The sequence below is a fragment of the Corythoichthys intestinalis genome, chromosome 19 (assembly GCF_030265065.1).
Source record: "Corythoichthys intestinalis isolate RoL2023-P3 chromosome 19, ASM3026506v1, whole genome shotgun sequence".
In the NCBI taxonomy this organism is placed as follows: Eukaryota; Metazoa; Chordata; class Actinopteri; order Syngnathiformes; family Syngnathidae; genus Corythoichthys; species Corythoichthys intestinalis.
The window spans coordinates 2,976,370-2,993,770 of record NC_080413.1 but is presented as its reverse complement, the minus strand read 5'-3'; the positions used below and the strand labels follow the sequence as shown (position 1 = coordinate 2,993,770).

The 17,401-nt window shown below is 40.3% G+C and overlaps 2 protein-coding genes across 3 annotated transcripts in view; one reads left to right on the top strand and one right to left on the bottom strand.

Annotated features, from left to right (window-relative positions):
* Window positions 1-2,530, top strand: part of ccm2 (CCM2 scaffold protein) — a 14,373-nt gene extending 11,843 nt beyond the window's left edge. For both annotated transcript variants that reach the window (XM_057823126.1, XM_057823125.1), the window contains exon 10: window positions 2,190-2,530. In XM_057823126.1, coding sequence (XP_057679109.1) covers window positions 2,190-2,497 — 308 coding nt within the window. In that variant the 3' untranslated portion in view covers window positions 2,498-2,530. The remainder of the gene's footprint in view (window positions 1-2,189) is intronic.
* On the bottom strand, window positions 1,468-17,401 carry lca5 (lebercilin LCA5). Its single transcript, XM_057823124.1, has 9 exons — window positions 16,893-17,401; window positions 13,871-14,239; window positions 13,574-13,791; window positions 12,227-12,532; window positions 9,047-9,184; window positions 8,883-8,979; window positions 8,678-8,805; window positions 8,440-8,599; window positions 1,468-6,006 (listed from the first exon to the last, which is right to left on the bottom strand). The coding sequence occupies exons 2-9, from the start codon at window positions 14,202-14,204 to the stop codon at window positions 5,393-5,395; spliced, it is 1,995 nt and encodes a 664-aa protein (XP_057679107.1). The 5' UTR covers window positions 14,205-14,239; window positions 16,893-17,401; the 3' UTR covers window positions 1,468-5,392.

The window sequence follows — 17,401 nt, the reverse complement described above, 5'->3', positions numbered from 1 at the left end:
AAACATTGTCCCCTGGGCCGAAACTGGCCCCTGGGCAGCATAATTGAGACCACTGTCCTAAATGAATGTTGTAAAATATATTTAAGAAGAAAAAAAATCATAATTTTAGCATGAAAGAGTTAAAGCTGTGTCCTTAATTTGAGAGTTGTAAGTAAAGTTGTCCAATATTACCAGGTAGCCGATAATATCGGCCGATAATAACATTTTAAAGTTCTATCTGATAATATCGAAATCAGTTTTACATTGTAGGATTTTGGTAAATATGCATTTTGCCTTCAAAGTGAATGTAGAAGCCATCTGCCTTTATACAGGGGCTTATTGCCAATACAACGTAAAGTTGAAATCATGTAAGTCAAGAACTTTGTAATCCGGGGACCACCTGTACTGTGTTACCAGAAAGAAAAAGTCACTTGGAAAAGTAATGAAATACAAAATTACTATGATTGTATTATAATAAATTCATAGACTTCATAATTTATTGACTGGGCACGGGGCCGATTCATAGAGGGCATATCTCCGTCAAAGCTGACTGAGTGGAAACAGAGCTTTTTCCGTTGAAAATTCTAGTGAATAAATGCTTAAATCCCTGAATTCTTTATAGAAATGGATGTAAATAGTCTTGATTCTTGATTAAAAGCAAAAAAAACGTGCAGTTAGCATTTATTTTAAGTAAATATGTCAAAGTTCGATGCTAGTTGGTAAGCAAATTAGCGGCCGCCATATCACAAAGAGCCTTTCCAGGTGAAAATTCTTTTTAAAAAATGCTTAAATCCCTGACTTCTTTATAGATATGGACGTAAAACCGTCTTGATTCTTGGTTAAAAGCAGAAAAAAAAAACGAAAAAAAAAAAACGTGCAGTTAGCATTTATTTTAAGTAAATATGTCAAAGTTCGTTGCTAGTTGGTAAGCAAATTAGTGGCTGCCATATCACAGAGAAAGAGCCTTTCCAGTTGAAAATTCTTGTGAAAAAATGCTTAAATCCCTGACTTCTTGATAGATATGGACGTAAAACAGTCTTGATTCTTGGTTAAAAGCAGAAATTAAAAAAAAAAACAAAAACGTGCAGTTGGCATTTATTTTACATAAATATGTCGAAGTACGGTGCTAGTCTGTTAGACAATGTGGCGGCAGCCTTACAACAAAGCTTTTTACTTTGAAAATTCTTGTGAAAAAACGAAAAATATAGTAATTACCTTGAATCCTCGAACAAATCACTCCTGAGACAATCCTTCCTGTTTGTATGCAGTACAGCTTTCGTACTTTTTCAACATAAATCCAGCTTTGGATCGCTGCATGTGTCGCTGCGACCGACTGCGAATAACTGAAGCGGATTGTGGGATGGCCCCCTCTTTGACGGCGTAGCGCAGTGCAGGTAGAATCTGACCCGTCAATATCATTATGAAGTCTGTTATGCGTCTTTAAAAAAAAAAAAAAGACTGGAGACAAAATGGCGGACGAGACCCAGACGGAGTACGTCGTAACCCGGGGACCCCTTGTAGAACTAAGAAAAGTAATAAAATACAAAATTACTATGTTTGTATTGTTATATATAGTGTATCACAAAAGTGAGTACACCCCTCACATTTCTGCAGATATTTAAGTATATCTTTTCATGGGACCACACTGACAAATTGACACTTTGACACAATGAAAAGTGGTTTGTGTGCAGCTTATATAATAGATTTAATTTATTTTCCCCTCAAAAGAACTCAAAATATGGCAATTAATATCTAAACCCCTGGCAACAAAAGTGAGTACACCCCTTAGAAACTACATCCTTAAATGTCTAAATTCCCTCCAAAATGTCATGTGACTCGTTAGTGTTACTAGGTCCAGTTGTGCATATGGAGCCGGTGTGTTCAAATTTGTAGTGCAGCTCACACGCACTCTCATACTGGTCGCTGAAAGTTCCAACATGGCACCACATGGCAAAGAACTCTCTGAGGATCTTAAAAGATGTATTGTTGCGCTACATGAAGATGGCCAAGGCTACAAGAAGATTGCCACCACCCTGAAACTGAGCTACAGCACAGTGGGTAAGATCATCCAGCGTGGGTGTACTCGCTTTTGTGATGCACTGTATTTTATTGCATATATTGGTATCGGATTTTTGAAGTTACTGTGGCTAAATGTAAAAAAAAAAAAAAAAAAATCCATTTATAAAGCAAACGTTGTTCGGCTTCCATAGGCCTGCGCCCCTTCATCCCCGAAAAGGACAGCCAACACTTTGAAAACTTCCTGGAGACCATCGGCGTCAAGGACGGCCGCGGCATCATCACCGACAGCTTCGGCCGCTACCGGCGGACGGCCGGCTCCGCCTCCGACACGGCCGCCAACGGCGACGGGGCGGCGGACGGAGGCGGTGACGGCGGCGCCTCCGACGAGGGCCCCGAGGAGACGTCGGAGGGCGACGAGTGGGACCGCATGATCAGCGATATCAGCAGCGACATTGAAGCGCTAGGCTGTAGCATGGACGGCGAAGGCGCGGCGCTGTAACCTACCGATTAATCCCACCGTCACACAGAAGGTTAGTCGTCAAATGAAGTCCAATCAAATGCACTTAAGGTGACATGCAGTCAATGTGTTAGTATTTTTGTACTCTTTATAGGCAGTATCTGCCAACGCTGTCAGCGATGTAGCGACAAACCCTCACAATATGGAGTCTTGACTGACACTATTTTTTTGTATGATTACTGCCTTATTCCCCACGTTTTTTTAGTGTACAGTATTTCCTTGAATAGTCACAATTTGCAGAATTTCTATTGTTCACGCATTTATACACGCCACAAAATGAGGCTCGGGGGCACCCAAAATGGCTGCTTGATTGTCAAGCACGTTTTTTTTTATTTTTTTTATTCTATGTATTCACACGTCGATGTAAATGTTACCCGAGTTCAAGTGTTGACTTGTTTTTCTGTCGTTTATCCCCGTTTGTGCCTTGACGCAGCTGCGAAGTCGTCCCGCACACTGAAATGCGATGGACTTTTGCATTTGTTTATTAAATACCAGCTACTTTTTCAACATTTGTTTGGTTTTGATCGTCCTTTACACTGACATTTCGCTTCGATTTGACAACGTGTTTATGATACTTTGGCTTTTTGCTAGCGTTGATCGTGAGCCGTTTAATCATGTGCCAAAAAATTCCATTATAATTCGAGAAAATATAGGTACTTTAATCCTTCTGCTGTGAATTGGAATTAGTATCATGAGTAGACGTTCAATCTGTTTGAAGTGGGAGGGATGGTAGCGAATGAACTTGGACGTCTCTGGCCGTCAGTAGCAGACAATCCCAGGCAATGGGTTTATTTTGGGGCATTTCACGTCATTTCCTGTTGATGTTTTGGTCACTTCCTTTTGCTTTGAGGCATTTACGGGGTCATTTCTTCATTTTGGGTTACTGAGAAGGAAGTGACTCAAGAATGTCCCGAATCGGAAGTAGAGCTTCAGGTGACGATTATTTTAGTAGTCGATTAATCTTTCAACTAGTAAAAGTAATTGAATTTGAACATTTAATGCATTGCAGAATCAATTTTAGGAGTTGTAAAACAAAGGCTTGCTAAGATTGCACTTTCAAAAGAACATTAAATGCGAATACAAAATAACATTCTGCGAGTGTATCTTCTAACAATGCAGAATTTGGGAAAATTTCATTTAAAAATAAATTAAAATACTTAAGCTTAGCCTCAAATCTAAGTACAACAAAATGAAAATTGGCTAACTTCCATAGCAAAAGTCCGCTACCGTAAACACTATAAAATGCTAACGTTGTTTTACAATAGTTGTATTAATACGAGTTCATTTTGTCTACACTTATAGATTAGTTGAATTTTTCTTTTATCGCAGACAATTGTTTTAGGTTGTTTTAATTACCTGACATGTTTCAGCGAACACTTCCGCCTTCATCAGAGTGACTCTCTGAATAATAGAAAAAATCAACCAGTTGTTTTACGATGCTCTTCACAAATCAATCAAAGATATTCCCACAAAAAAACTGTCAACTAAATTACGACTGCATTAAAAAACATTAAACAAAAACCTACCCTATGTTGGTCTTAACAGGGAGCCGCTGGATTCAGCCATGTCGTAATGTCTCGAGTCAACATTTTGGGCTACAAAGTATCACAATATATCACCTATTCAACATGTTGTCACAATCCTAATAAAAAATGTTCACAACAGGTTTAGCAAACATAATTAGCATGCAACCACGAATTGCAACTACATGTGGTGCGAGAGTAATTATTAAAGCGGCGTGAAATCCTTGAAAGCATCCTAATTTGCCTCCTGTAACGTTATAATCCTTAATCCCATTTGTTGGCACTGACGGGATTGTTCTGGTACTTTTATGTTACGACTACTTTATTAAAGTAATCGCCTGGTCCGTCCAGGTCATTAAAAGAGGGTTTTGTCAATCGTTCCGGCCCCTTGTGGGGCCCTGCTGTCAGTGAGCGTTAGCACGAATTAGTTGTCTTATGTGGGCCGCAATTTTAGAATAGGAATGTAATCATAATTTGTGTATAAAAAGGGTTCATCTTAATCCATCAAAATGTTTTATATAACAGAAATTGGATGGCCTCAAAATGCTGTTAAAGTGTGCAAATTTAATCAGACTAAAAACATTACATTTCACAAATACATGAAAAAACACACTTTAGTGGTTGTATGATGAGTAATGAGTCAAAGGTAGCTAGCGCTAGCTAACAAAACAAGCAATCTGACAAATGTCTGGGACTGTTTTTTAAATTTTTATAATTTATACATTTAAAAAAATCATAACACTTCAGTGGTTGTTTGGTGAGCAAGTGGACTTCTGAGTAGCTAGCAGCTAGGTTTTGTGCTAACAGCACAAACTGACAAAATTGTGAGAATTTTTTTTTTTCGTTTCAAATTTTTAAAATGTGTACCGGTACTTATTTTTAAATTATTAAATTTTTACATTTATTTTCATTCCAGGAATTTCAAAAGTTGGATACAATAGAAATAGTACTAAATGTATGTGAATGGATGTTTGCTTTATAGACAAATACTTATATATATATATATATATATATATATATATATATATATATATATTAATGTTTGAATATTATGCCTTTCAAAAATTCCCTAACTTGACTTGGAAGGAAATTTGCCATCATAAAAACACACTATAGTATTTTTGGGGGGTTTAACAAGTTTAAAAAAAAAGTGACGGTGTTGTTAGCAGAGCTAACACGAACAAAACAATAATACAAAATTCTGGGATTTTCAATTTACTAATTACAATTCTATCCAACTTTGGAAATTTCCAGTGGAAAATTCCCTAGACTTCCAAAAACTACAACAGTTTCAAAAGAAAAATTAGAAAAAAACCTGAGTGATTTGTGTGCTTCAAGCTAGCTAACGTGACTGCTACAGCGTCAGCTCTTCAATGTCCTCGTCGAAGGACGCCACAGCACGAATGACGGGCCGACTGTCCACCACGTGGCGTGGCGCGCTATAGCCGAAGCGTCCCGACGCTCGCGAGCCACCACGTGCGCTAATGTCGCCGCTGGCCACTTCGTCCAGCAGCTCCGTTTTACGTGCATCGCCCGCCAAAGTTCCGAACAGCTGCTGCATGAGCGCCGACTTCTTGCTCTTCTCCTCGGCTTCTGTCGTTTTAAGACTAAAGACGCCGATGGCCTCCAGCGCGTGGCCGCCGTCGTCCCCGGTGGCGTTTTGGCGGGGGCTCCCGAACGCCGGCGCGTAGCTTCCGAAAAGCGGCTCTTCGTCGGACCTGAGCGACCGCAGGCTCCGCCGGCGGGACGGCGTCTCGTTGCTGGAATCGCGCGAGTCCACAAAACGGGGGCTGTCGTTCTGAAGGTCGATTTCGCGCATCTTGGCTAGCAGCTGGTCTTTCTTGCGACGCGATTCGCCTGTGTCCACACCATCCTGATTGGACCTCCGGCGGTCCGTTTCTTCTCGGGCGCTCTTAAGCGAATTGCTCAGGAAGCTGACGAAATCTCCCTTTGCTTCGTTTTCCCAATCTGCGCAAATCAGAAGCGTAACTTTAGCGCATTAGCTGCAATGGTATGTCCAATCCATTTGAACTGGGAGGGTTGGCAGCCTCCCAGTTCAAATGTATTGGACATCTACTAGTGATAAAATCATTTGAATTCATAGCTAGAGGATGATTGGATGTTAATGGCACTAAAAGAATGGCTGTGTGTTAAAATAACAACATAAAATATATTTAAAAAAGGCATGTCCAATATTTCTTTGCCGATTCCGATACTTTGAAAATGACGTGATCGGACCCGATCGATCGGGACATCTTTAATTACTAAGGTATGTTTCAATAACTAAAAAAGTATTGAGGCACTTAGAGGGTTTATTTGATTAGTTTTAGGAGCATTTTAGCAGATTTTAGATTATTCGAGTCACTTTTAGAAGTATTTCAGTAGCATACTGAAATCACTTAAAGGGAGTTTTTTAAATTTTTTTATTTAAGAGTAGGCCATTTTCAGTTTTGAGTCACTTTTATGGACTATTTGAGTAGATTTAATATTGTTTAATTGCATTAAAATATTTCAGTAGTTTAAAGTGTTTTTCAGTTCATTTTAGGAAGTATTTTGATTAATTTAACCCTGCATAGTTCACTTTTACTTTTTAGTGTGTATGTAAATTTAAGGTCACTGCTGGGGAATAATTCAGTATAAAAGTGTATTTAGGTCATTTTTAAGGAGTATTTCAGTAGATTAAAGGGTATCAAGTCACCTTAAGTGAGGATTTGGTTAGAGTTAAAAGTGAATATTTAGGTTATTTCTAGGGTGTATTTTGAGCACATTTAGGCTACGTTCATACTACAGGTCTTAATGCACGAATCCGATTTTTTGTCATATCCGTTTTTTTGGCGTGCCCGTTCAGACTGCCTTTATCCATTGAGACCGTTCAAGTATTACGCATGCGCACTAATTCGCAGTCCGACACGCGCTAAGCAAGAAGACCCGCATGCGCAGAACCATCAAAACAAATGACAGACATCATCCGTCATTCCAGGGATATCATATTTTGCTTTTCAAAAGGTGGACACAAATAACAGACATAAATAATCCCCGTTTAAGCTTATATTCAAAGTTTATATGGATCGATAGCATGCACGCACTGTCCGTGCACGTCACACACACATACGGGCAGTTTGCCCCGACTCTCGGCCGTGGAGGCAATGTTGAAATATTGCTCACTTGGAACAGAGAGAAAACTGAGCATTCTCAGGCTTATCCTCAACCCATTTTTATTTTTTATGACTGTTGTCAAGCTCAGCCCTTCCTCAAAAGCCGTGTTCACTGCAAGCTAGGCGCTAATAACGCACAGGTGCATCGCTACGGTAACGACTCTCTCGCTATTTGATGACGTAATTGCTGCATTAAATCCGATTTGCGGGACTGGACAGTACAGACCGCCGCGACAGTCTGGAAAAATGTGGCCCAGATCGGATTTAGACCACATACGAAAGTGACCCAGATCGGATTTGAAATGGTCCCGTTCTATGCGACTTGTCACGTTCAGACCGTCAAGTTAATGCCTCCCTCGAGTCGGAAAAACACAAAAAAAATCGGATTTGTGCATTAAGACCTGTAGTATGAACGTAGCCTTAGTCTCTTTTAGGGAGTTTTTAAACATATTTGTCACGTTTAGGGACTACAGGTAGTTCCCGGGTTATGAAAGATTTGCGTTCCTACGCTGGCGACGTAAGCCGAATTTCTGCGTAAGTCAGAATGGACCGTTAAAGTACCCCAAAATAACTATCCAAAAAGTACAAAATTATTGTCTTTTGTTTAATGATGGGGCACTGCCCTCTGGTGGCAGCGCTGGTAAAGGACAGCTGCGCTCTGGTTTGACCCACATGAGGCTGTAAGTTGTTTCAGCTATTATATGTTTGTGCATGCATTTGTAATTAAGTTTACAGCTCCAGTTTGTGGAGTTACGTGTGAGCGATTTGCTATGAGAATTGTAAATACGTGAGCATTCGTACCATTTGATCTAGCGAATTAGGCTAATTTAATCAACAAAATTTACTTATTGATCAGACCAGATCGGACCAGCTTTACAAATTATCAAAAGTGAAGGAAAAAGCTTCAAAAAGCACAATTTTTTGATGTCTAAAGCTGAAAAACTTCCAGTTTAGTGATGAGAGACCACATCATATTAATAAAGTAAAAAAAAAAAAAAAAAAAAGAAAGAGAGATACTGTGAGGTACAATAAGGTATTGTTTATGCAACTACAAAAAAAATACTGGAGACAAAATGGCGGACCAGACTCTGGCGTCGTAAAAATCGCGCAAGTCGAGTAAGTCATAACCTGGGGACTACCTATTTGTGTAGATTTAAGAGTATTGAGGGCAATTTTGGGAAGTATTTGAGGAATCAGATTGTACACAAACAGTCTCGTCTACTCTGCTATGGTATTGTTTTCTTACCGTCTTTTAGTATTTTGAGCTTCATATCAACAACTTCCTGCATGTTCTTTTGTTGTTCCTCGTCAGTCTCCTTCACTTCCTTTGAGCTTTTTAGGTCTTCGCTTATTTTCTTCTGCTGTTCCTCGTCCGGTTTCGGTCCGCTGTCTACCACGTCCACTTGCTGGTATTGACAAAACAATTTTTTATTTTTGCTTGTGTTCGGAATCGCTCCCTCAAAACTATATGCGGACGATGTTACCTTGAGCGACAGGTAGCCGTCAGGCGCCGGATCGCTGTCCTCCGCGGAGGTGGGCGGCGGCGGAGAAGGGAACTCGGGGCTGCTGCTCCGATCGTACGTCTGCACCGCTTTGTTTGTCCTGCTGTTGGCTTTCCGGCAAAAACAAAACAAAACGCAACGTCAATCGCCTGTAAGCTTCGTCGTCGTATCACCGAATCTGCCTCACGTTTTTGTTTGCTGTCAGGCTCCGACACTTTTCTCGGCGAGATTTTCCCTATTCGGTGAGCGTAAATATTCATAGTCTCCAGTTCTCGTTCTTTTTCCTGGAAAATACAGGGACGTTATTGGGAAAAACTGCATCGTGTGTATTTTGTGTCACTGTGTAAGCACCCGGAGTTTATTAGTCAATTGCTCCAGTTCCTTTTGAAGATTCCTGATCTCTTCCTGCGCGATGTACATCTTCTTCTTCTCTGCAGCCAGCTGCCTCTGGTAGCTGTGTTGGTTCAGCTCCATGCTCTTCTCCAGTTCCTACAAGATGTAACTTATTTCAGTCATGCCGCTCGTAAAAATGCATAGATAAGAAAATCGTTAGCCAATTACCAGGGAAACATACAGTGGTGTTGTTGGGTTGTAAAATGCCTAAAATTGTCTGATTTGCAGCATGTTTGCTAGAACTACCATTTTGTGTTGATGTCTTTATAGGTCGTTAACTGCTATTAACGACAATAGGCATTCACTTTGCTAGCTACATTTGTTACTTTGCTAGCAGCACTTGGTAGCTACATTTTGCTGTGGGAAATTTTAAAAGGGATTATTTGTGAATGAAAAACACAAATATATAGACCCTACTCACGTGACGTCACAGCCACGCCCCCGCGGCATGTTGTCCGTATACTCGTCATGTTAATGCATTACCGCTTCGTAAATTCCTCCTATTATGGCCTGTTTTTCTACTCGTTAACATTAATAATCAAAATGGTGAAGGCGTGTGTGGCGGTCGGTTGCAAAAGCAGAGAAGATAGATGGAGAGACTTGGAGAGTAGAGCGAGATGGACTGCTGCAATTCGACAAGAAAACTGGGCTCCAAACGACTACCACAGATTATGTAGTAGTCATTTTATATCTGCTAAGATGCATTTAATCTATATTTAGAGGGTTTGGGGCTGACAACCACAATTAAGATCATTGCTAGGCTAATCGCCGACAACATACAGTTTCAAATTCAAGATGCTTATTTGTTCCACCATCTTTATTTTTTGAATAATATTTAGTTGGTAACAAGTGAAAGAAGCTTGCCTCGTCTACGGATCATCGGTTAAATAGGGGTGTCCAAACTTTTTGCAAAGGGGGCCTGATTTGGTGTGGTAAAAATGTGGGGGGGGCTACCTGGGCTGATTTACGTAGAGCAATACATTTAAAGAAATGTTAGCAAGCCCTTCTGTGTGTCACATTTGCTTTATTATTATTTTTTTAAATACATAATTTCAACAGTCTCGTCTTTGTGGCGTTCTCTTTCGACACTCGGGCTCTTGCGAAATACTGCTGCTGTGCTAGCTTCAAGTTGCTATAATTTCTCGCTGCGTATCTTTCCTGTAATGTTGTCGTACATGTCAGCGTGTCTTGTTATTATCGCGCACATCGAACTCTTTGAAAACAGCGACTGTCTCTTTGCAAATGAGGCAGACACCGTTGTTGCGTGTTTTATTGAAGAAATAGTCCAATATCCACCTATCCTTGAAGCGTCGGCCATCGCAGTCAACTTTTTTCTGTTTTTGATTGTCGCCATTTTAGAAATCACACAGGGTAATGTTGCTTAGAGTGCTGCTCTTAATGTTTTTCAAAGTTTCGTGAGAATAGGCCGAGTTTCTGTGGAAAAGATAGTTGCAGATGTCAGGCAGAGAGGGCGAAGACAGCGGGTCGAAAAATATCGATTTAGGCATCAAATACGGATCGGGCGAATGGATAAACTGAAGCTTTTGCACGTAACGCCTTTTATGCAACGCATCCAATGAGTTTACGGCGTCAGATAACACCGGGGCTTCAATGAATTGCTGTATAACTTGCACGACTAATTGAAAACAATGAAAATAGGTCTAAAAAAAAATGGGTACAATATGGCGGCCGGATACAGCGACACGTCATTTTGTGACGTAGGTGAGTAGGGTCTATATGTATTAAACTTTTAAGAAAAAAGTCACAGAATTTCATCTAGTTGTTTAGTTTTTACGTTGCTACTTTGCTAGCTTACTCTTCAAACATTATAATAAACATTAGGTTTAAGCCCCAGAAATTTAAAAAAAAATTAATCCTTAAAAAGAAATTCCCAGAATTTTGTCAAATTGTTTTGTTAGTGCTAAACTTCGCTAGCTAGATTTTGAGCTAATTTATTGCATTAATCAAGCATTAAAGTGTATATTCAATATTTTGTTTATATTTTAACATTTAATATTTAATTCACATATGCACCCTTTTAAAGGGAACCACGGACAGAAAGACTTGTAGTTCTTAAAAGATAAATGCTAGTATGCGTTATAATTGATATTCAAAGCCCTCTTAATTTCGTTCTTATAAAATTTAAAAAATTAACTAGTAGGTCGTCATTCATGTTGACGACGCAATGCACTCTGGGCTTTGCTGGGTTTAGCTACATAAAAATGTTGTCAGTTTTGCCCTTCCAGTTTGAACCCGAGAGGAAAAGTGATGAGCAGGACAGCACTGTCGATATTTCACAAAACGAGCAGCAAAAGCAATTAAATGAAGATCTCCAGCGGGATTCGAACTCGCGTTTCCCGTGCGACAGGCGAGATCATAGACCACAGGACTATACTTCTGCGTGCAGTCGTTCATGATTTTTCTTATAAAGCAAAGCAATTGCAACCCACATGCATTAGCTGCCTTTGTGCGGTAAAACCAGAAAGTGTTATGGTCCGCGAATGCGGAAACAGCCAAACAACAATAACATAGGGATTGCGTAAAAGGGAGACACAAAAAGGGCCCACGACAGTAGGTTGGGATAAAAAAACAAAAACAAAAAACAAGGTAAAACCATGGTGAGAGGCAGACAAAAGAAAAAAAAACAACGCAGTAATGCAACGAAGGGATATACAAACTGTCCAATGACAGCAAGTCAATATCTCGGCAAGCCGCCTAGGATCAGTTTAAAGACACTGCTGATGAGCTTGAATTGGATGCAGGTAAGACTTTGCGAATTCATCCCGCATCTCTTTGACAAAACAATCTGACCAGCAGCAGAATGTGACAAAATACTGCCAGTCGTCATACTAGCTTCACTTACTAGCTAGCATAGCTATTCTCCCAGTCCAGCCCAACCACGTCATCATCCCCAGCGTGCATTGCGCGCATACAACATGGCGCCCTCCATAGGTCAAAACGTACTAAATATTATAGATGTTTAAATCAATGGCAATAATATGTTTCTAATAACATATTTTAGTAAAAGAGTGGCCTATTAAAGCAACAACTCTTTAAGCCAGACGTTCAATTTAAAAATGTCTCCAGTGGAATTAATCGCCATATTGTCATAGAAACACTCAGTCAACCACCCCATACCTTAATCTTTAGCTCGGCCTGGTGCGTGCGCGCCCTCTCCTGGTCCAACTTGGAACTGAGATCCTCTCGCGCGCCCAGTTCTCGCTGCTCCACCAGCTTCTTCATGCGTCCCAGGGTTGCGTGACTCCTCAGCAGCTGCTCCTCCTTCTCCTTGAGACGGCGCTCGGCGGCGTGTTCGCGCTCCCGCGTGCGCCGCAGACGCTCGCGCAACGCGTGCGTCTCGTTGGCATGGCACGACAACATCTGAGAGATTTTGCTCTCGGCGTCCGTGTAGTTCTGGAGCGCTTTTTCTTGACGGGTCTGAAGCTGCCGGCGGACAAAAACGTAAAATTTGCGGCTGTGTTGTTATCTGTGGACTAAAAGTTGCTACTTTTTTCCCGTTTTAAGAACCAAGCAGCTAACGTGTGGATTTTTACAGGCTAACTAGCGTGATGCTAACTTGTTAAATGTATTCGTATTACACAACATGGTGACGTAGCCACTTATGGTGCGTTCAGAGTCTCTACCTGCTAGCGCCAGTGTTCCATTATTCAACAACGAGTGTAGCTATGTGTGTGTTTTTAGCTTAGCTTAACATTTAAAGCTAAACACGAATGGTTTGAAAGACTAACAAAACAAGGATATCCATAGTTTGGTCGGACAAAGTTGCTATGCTGGCATGTTGCCAGCTAAGTTCGTTACGTAATATGATGATTTTATTGCCAAAAAGGCTCCGTCCAATGCTTGGTGCTGTTACGGAAGAACAAGTTAAACTAGCCTTGAATATGTTCGACAAGAGTTCAAAAGCACTGACGAAGCTGCTATGCTAGCATACTGCTCGCTGAGTTCTGAGTTAGGTTCTAATGAGATTTTATGACTGAAAAAGGGTTCGTCCGATGCTTTGTACCAGTAAAGAATAACAAGTTGCAGATTTAAAAAGAAATGACATCGACAGGATATATGCCAAGACGCTACAATGCTAGTGCACTGCAAGGCTGAGGTCGTCAGACACAATGTGGATTTTATCACTCAAAAAGGCTCTGTCCAATTATGGGTGCCATTAAAAATGACAAGACAGATTTCAATTGAACTGATATTCATAGTTTGCTAACACCACGCTGCTACGCTAACGCTAGGGTTGATAGCCGTTAACCTCGAGTTTATCAAGTACCCTTCCGATTTTAAGAAGACTCCCATCTGCTGCAAGGAAAGAAGTCAAGGTAACGTGGATTTTTTTTCTCCATTTATCGTAATTTTAGCAACCTAGTTTTTAAAGCTACGCTAAGCTGCTTTTGTGGGTTCTCACTGGCTTTGAACACACCGTCGCATAACTGACACTACTGGGGGAAAGATTTGAGTTACGCGTACCTGCTTGAGAATCCGATTCTCCTTCTGCAGCTCCACCATGCGCAGCTGCAGCTCGGCGTGAACGTTTCGCAACTCGTTGATCTTTAGCAAACGGCCCGACAACATTTGCCGGGTCAAAGGGTCCAAATCCTTCGGAGGGAGGGACTCTTTGCTGTGCGAGCGCGACGCACGACTCCGGGCGGGATGCGGCGGACGGGCTCGAACCCGCCTTTCCATTGCTATGACAACAAAAATACGATTAATTGAAAGCTATTTTGTTCGCCAACATTAACATCAATGTTAACCCATGAGACAAACTTGTGTTGTAGGGCGAACTACTGGAAATCAGATTTGTTGTCCTCGGAGGCGGCGTCGGCGATAGAGTTTGAGCTCTGTTATACGGCGACAACGAGCGGTCCGACTCGTAATCATCGGAGTAACACGCCCCCTTGCCGTCCCCGTCTGACGCGTGGTCCGGGTCGGCATGGTACCGCTCGCTTTTAGTGAGGACTTTTTCATCCTTGGCGCTGTCTCGATAGTTCCTGTAGTGCTTTTGCCTTTTCACGGAGGACCCTCGGCTCCTCCTGCTGCTGACAGAGCGCCTCCGGTTGTCGTCCCAGTCGTCTTCGGAAGCGTCGCACTTGGACTCCATTTTGGGTTTGGTTGACCAAAGCGGCACTGATGTGACTGGATGGGGGAAAGTAGGTGGAAGAGGATTACCTGACCTAACATTGCTGCTAAGCAACAAAACGAGACAAACAGGTGGCGCTGAGGACTTCTTTGTGCGTACATAGCAACATTTTTTATGTATCATTTTAATATGAGCCTGTTGCCATTGGTTATTTACAGATTGGTGACAATAGTTTTGAATCAGAATTACCTTTGGGTATTGATTCATGTGAAGAGTTATAGTTTTGATATACACTTCTGGGGTTATTTTAGGTTTTGGTGCATGGAAACTATAGTCACGCCTAGGCAAGCTAGCAAAAAAGGCATGATTGGATAACTCACAATTTATACACCTGATTTGTTTTTTTTAAAGGGACATCAACAGAAATAAAATAAATGTAAGCAATCTGGTGCGCACCAGAAACTATCTGGTCAACAATAGCATTATCCAGCATTTAAGCTAGTGGACTATTGCTATGCAAGTTAGCCAATTGTTGTCAACATTAGCATCATATAGCATTTAAGATCGAATACTTTTGCTATGCAAGTTAGCCAATTGTTGTAAACATTAGCATTATATAGCATTTAAGCTAACGGACTTTTGCTACACAATTCAGCCAATTGCTGTAAACATTAGCATTATATAGCATTTAAGCTAGTGAACTTTTGCTACACAAGTTAGCCAATTGTTGTAAACATTAGCATTAGATAGCATTTAAGCTAGCAGACTTTCGCTATGTTAGTTGGCCAATTGCAACAAAGCAGCAATCGGCTAATTATATAATTAGAAGTATATAACATGTATGTTAGCGGACTTTTGCAATACAAGTTAGCCAATTGTTGTAAACATTAGCATTCTACAGCATTTAACCTAGCGAACATTTGCAATGCATGTTAGTCAATTGGCTAACTTTATAATTAGCAGTATATAGCATTTATGCTAGTGGACTTTTGCAAACATGAGCATGATATAGCATTTAGGCTAACAGACTTTTTGCAATGCAACTTAGTTAACCAATTGCTGCTTTGTTGTATTTGGCTAACTATATAATTAGCAGTATATAGCATTTAAGCAAGAGGACTTTTGCTAGGCAAGTTAGCCAATTGTTGTCAACATTAGCATCATATCGCATTTAAGATAGCGGACTTTTGCTACACAATTTAGCCAATTGCTGTAAACATTAGCATTATATAGCATTTAAGCTAGCGGACTTTTGCTATGCCAGTTAGCCAGTTGCAACAAAGCAACAATTGGCTAATTATATAATTAGAAGTATATAGCATTTATGTTAGCGAACTTTTGCTATACAAGTTAGCCAATTGTTGTAAACACTAGCATTCTACAGCATTTAAGCTAGCGGACTTTTGCAATGAAAGTTAGCCAATTGTTGCAATTGACTAACTTTTTAATTAGCAGTATATAGCATTTATGCTCGTGGACTTTTGTAAACATTATAACAGCATTATAAAGCATTTAGGGTAACAGACTTTTTGCAATGTAAGTTAACCAAATGTTGCTTTGTTGCATTTGGCCAACTTTATAATTAGCAGTTTTTAACATTTATGCTAGTGGACTTTTGCTATGCTAGCCATGAACTATATAATTAGCAGTATATAGCATTTAAGCTAGAGGACTTTTGCTAGGTAAGTTAGCCAATTTTTGTAAATATTAGCATTATATAGCATTTAAGTTAGCAGACTTTTGCTATGCCAGTTAGCCAATTTTTGCTTTGTTGCAATTGGCTATCTATATAATTAGCAGTATATAGCATATAAGCTAGAGGACTTTTGCTATGCAAGTTAGCCAATTGTTGTAAACTTTAGCATTATATAGCATTTAAGCTAGCAGAATTTTTGTTATGCAAGTTAGCAATGTTAAGGTATTTAAGAAAAGGTATATAAAGAATTATTAAACAAGATACAATGTTTCCCCCAGTGCTCTGATCACCTTAGTCTACCTTCAATTTTTTTTGGATTACCAATTACGATTGATTAATCGCCCAGCCCAAATAGTAAGAACAATGATTTCACAGTGGATTCTACTTTTTTTTTTTCCAATAAATTTATCATCAAGGATTATTAATTATGGCATTTTTTTTGGCATGTTTTCCAAAATAAAAACATGTTTGCACCTTGCGTCTAAATTTGAGCCTTATAGAAATAATATTTCCTAATAGGAGGCAGAATGATGATCAGAGTCGTTTAGTTGTGAATTAATATTGATACCTCTAGTTGAACATGAAACTACAACAAAACCGGATCTTGTAAGTACATTGGAACTACTGCAAGGCTTTCCAGCGCAAATCTAGTTCCGAGTCTGTTTCTATGGCAACACAATCCACGAAGCCCAAATCAAATTTCTAAATCACCTCACGGGCGACCTATTTTGTCAAACCCTGCACAAATCATCTTTCCTACCATAATTTATTCCAGATTTGGTTAGCTCATACATGGAGACTAGCGTTGGGAAATCATCTTTGACAGGATTAGGCTAAAATCCTCACCGCCGTCTGCTCTTGTCAGGTGCATTGTTGACAAAACCGAGTGCCATTGACACACATAAACACTCATAAGTCAGCGTTGAATACATTTTTAACGTCCTCCACACGCAAAGCTAACGGGCTAGCCGCTAGAATGAATAAATCATAGCAACAGGTGAGCTGTGTCTTACCGTTATGTGTCGTCTTTCACCTTCACCGCCATTAATCCCACATAAATCCTCGTTTTCAGTGAAATGTGACAATAAATCGATTGTTTCAAGAGCGGAATGCTTGTATAGAAGCTCGAACAACAACAAAAATACTGCTGAAACTTTGGGTTAAGATCATTAAATAACGTGCCAGGAAGCAGCCCCGTGTTATTTCTCAATAAAATAATGCAGTATTCCGTTTCGCAAGCGTGGGTAGCGTGCACGGTCCCACCGAATCGATAAAAATAACTTTGGAAGGGAACGCCAAGCTGTAACAACCGCCATTGCTAGCTGCCGTTAGCATGGGAATCGCTTCTGTGACGTCACCAGCTCGTCTTCCATTGCACAGACGACGCGAAAGCCTTCGAGTCGTTATAATAGTTGCACGGGAATAACTAATGATTTTTACATGAATGAAATAAGTCGACGCACATATTGAAAGAAAAAAAGTTATAATATTAGCATGTTATAGTTTGGGAATCGAACTCGAG